Source organism: Camellia sinensis, chromosome 11 (assembly GCF_055761805.1).
Source record: "Camellia sinensis isolate YWXY chromosome 11, ASM5576180v1, whole genome shotgun sequence".
Taxonomy (NCBI): Eukaryota; Viridiplantae; Streptophyta; class Magnoliopsida; order Ericales; family Theaceae; genus Camellia; species Camellia sinensis.
In genome coordinates, this window is record NC_138971.1 from 155572005 (window position 1) to 155573656 (window position 1652).

Here is a 1652-nt window from a genome sequence, read left to right on the forward strand (position 1 = left end):
TGCGACATCTAAACTCTTTCCAAGTCTTTGGTTGAGAATGAAAGGATGTCCCTTTCTTCGGTCTTTCCTTTCTTCACAGCGGGCTGAACAGAGAGCACTTCCCTCATGTGCTCGGCCTTCTTGATCATCCCCCTCAGCTCGCAAACCCTGGCCGGTTCAATGATTCCGTAGATGACGTTGATTACACCTTGCGGGGGCGCTTCTAGGGCGGCCAGGCCGTTTGGCTCGACTTGGTCTGCTGGCGCGGCCTTGATGCCCCCATCTATGTATTGGTCAAGATGCCCTGCCGCCACCTACTCTTCTAAGTGTTGTTTGAGCGGCAAGCAGTCCTCTGTGCGGTGCCCCCGTTCTTCATGAAAGGTGCAGCGATATTTTGAATTGAAGCCCCTCTGCGCGCTCCCCAACTTGGCCGGCCAACGGACGAAGGGTTCACCTCGAATCTCGCTCAAAATGCGGTAAATGGGGATTTTAAATACCGTGGTGATCCCAGTCCGTGCCTTCAATTTTCTTTTGGCATCCTCCGCCGCATCATGGGGAGGGTCAGCCCGGTCGTTTCGGCGGCCCTTGTTTCTGTCATCACGGTTTGGACCATGGTGCTGGTCTTTCGACCGGTTATTTGGGCAGTTATCCTCCTGCCCAACCGAGTGAACTTTCCCCGCAACCCTCCTGTCCGTCGCGACCGGATTAACCTTCTCGGTCGCAGAGGCGGCATCATCCTCCACACGAATGTACTCATTGATCCGCTGCATCAATGACTCCATGGTTGTAGGTTGATGCATCGTGAGTGAATCTCGCAGCCTATGTCCGACTGGGAGACCTCGTTTGTACTGAGTGATCGCCAGATTGGTGGGGCAGTCTAGGATCTCATTGTATGTTTCCCAATATTTCGCATTGTATGCCTTCAACGAACATCCAGACTCCATCTTGACGCCCAGGAGATGGTCGACCTCCTTCGGCGTTCGTGTGTTGGTCTTGAATCTGGTGACGAAGGGTTCCGTTAGTTACTGCCACCCCTCAATACTCCCCTCCGGGAGCCTTTCAAACCACTTCAAACCCAGCTCTCCCAAGCTTGCTGGGAATATGAGGCACATCAAGGCGTCATTCCGCCGGTGTCCAGCCATTACTTGCCGATAATGGCTCACATGCATGTATGGATCCGTCTTGCCGTCGTACAAAGTGAACTTTGGCTGGTGGAATCCGGCGGGGAGCGGCGTACTCTCAATCTCTGGAGACAGTGGTGTGGCTGTAAGTCGCGCCAGTTCTTTGTTCACCAGCGCAGGGGCCATCACTTTGGGGGCTGGCATCGCCACTTCCTCACTGTAACGAGCTGGAACGCTTAACCTCTGGAATGTCGGCACTCTCCTAGCCTCCCGACGGCCCGCCCTCTCCTCCAATACATCCCTCAAGTCCCTGGAACGTGTGGAGAAAGAGGATCCGGACGTCGGCGTCGGGTGTGAGGGGCGGTAGGTGTTGTCGCGAGAGAGGGACCTGCCCTTCCTTTTGTTGGAACCTCCAACCCCATAGTTCCTGGTGATGGAGAGAGAAGGAGTCCTCCCCTGGCGGCGACTGCTACAACGAGGGGACGGGGTACGCTCACTGAGGTTGCCCTCTCCAGCAACACCCTTCTCTTTAATCTGGCGTTTCAGCAGCTC

At 55.4% G+C, this 1652-nt stretch overlaps 1 protein-coding gene across 1 annotated transcript; it reads right to left on the bottom strand.

Moving 5' to 3' along the window:
• Positions 1–293: 293 nt before the first annotated feature.
• On the bottom strand, positions 294–923 carry LOC145802790 (uncharacterized). The gene has a single exon (XM_082895579.1). It carries the CDS (start codon positions 921–923, stop codon positions 294–296), a length of 630 nt encoding a protein of 209 aa, XP_082751705.1.
• Between the last annotated feature and the right edge of the window lie 729 nt (positions 924–1652).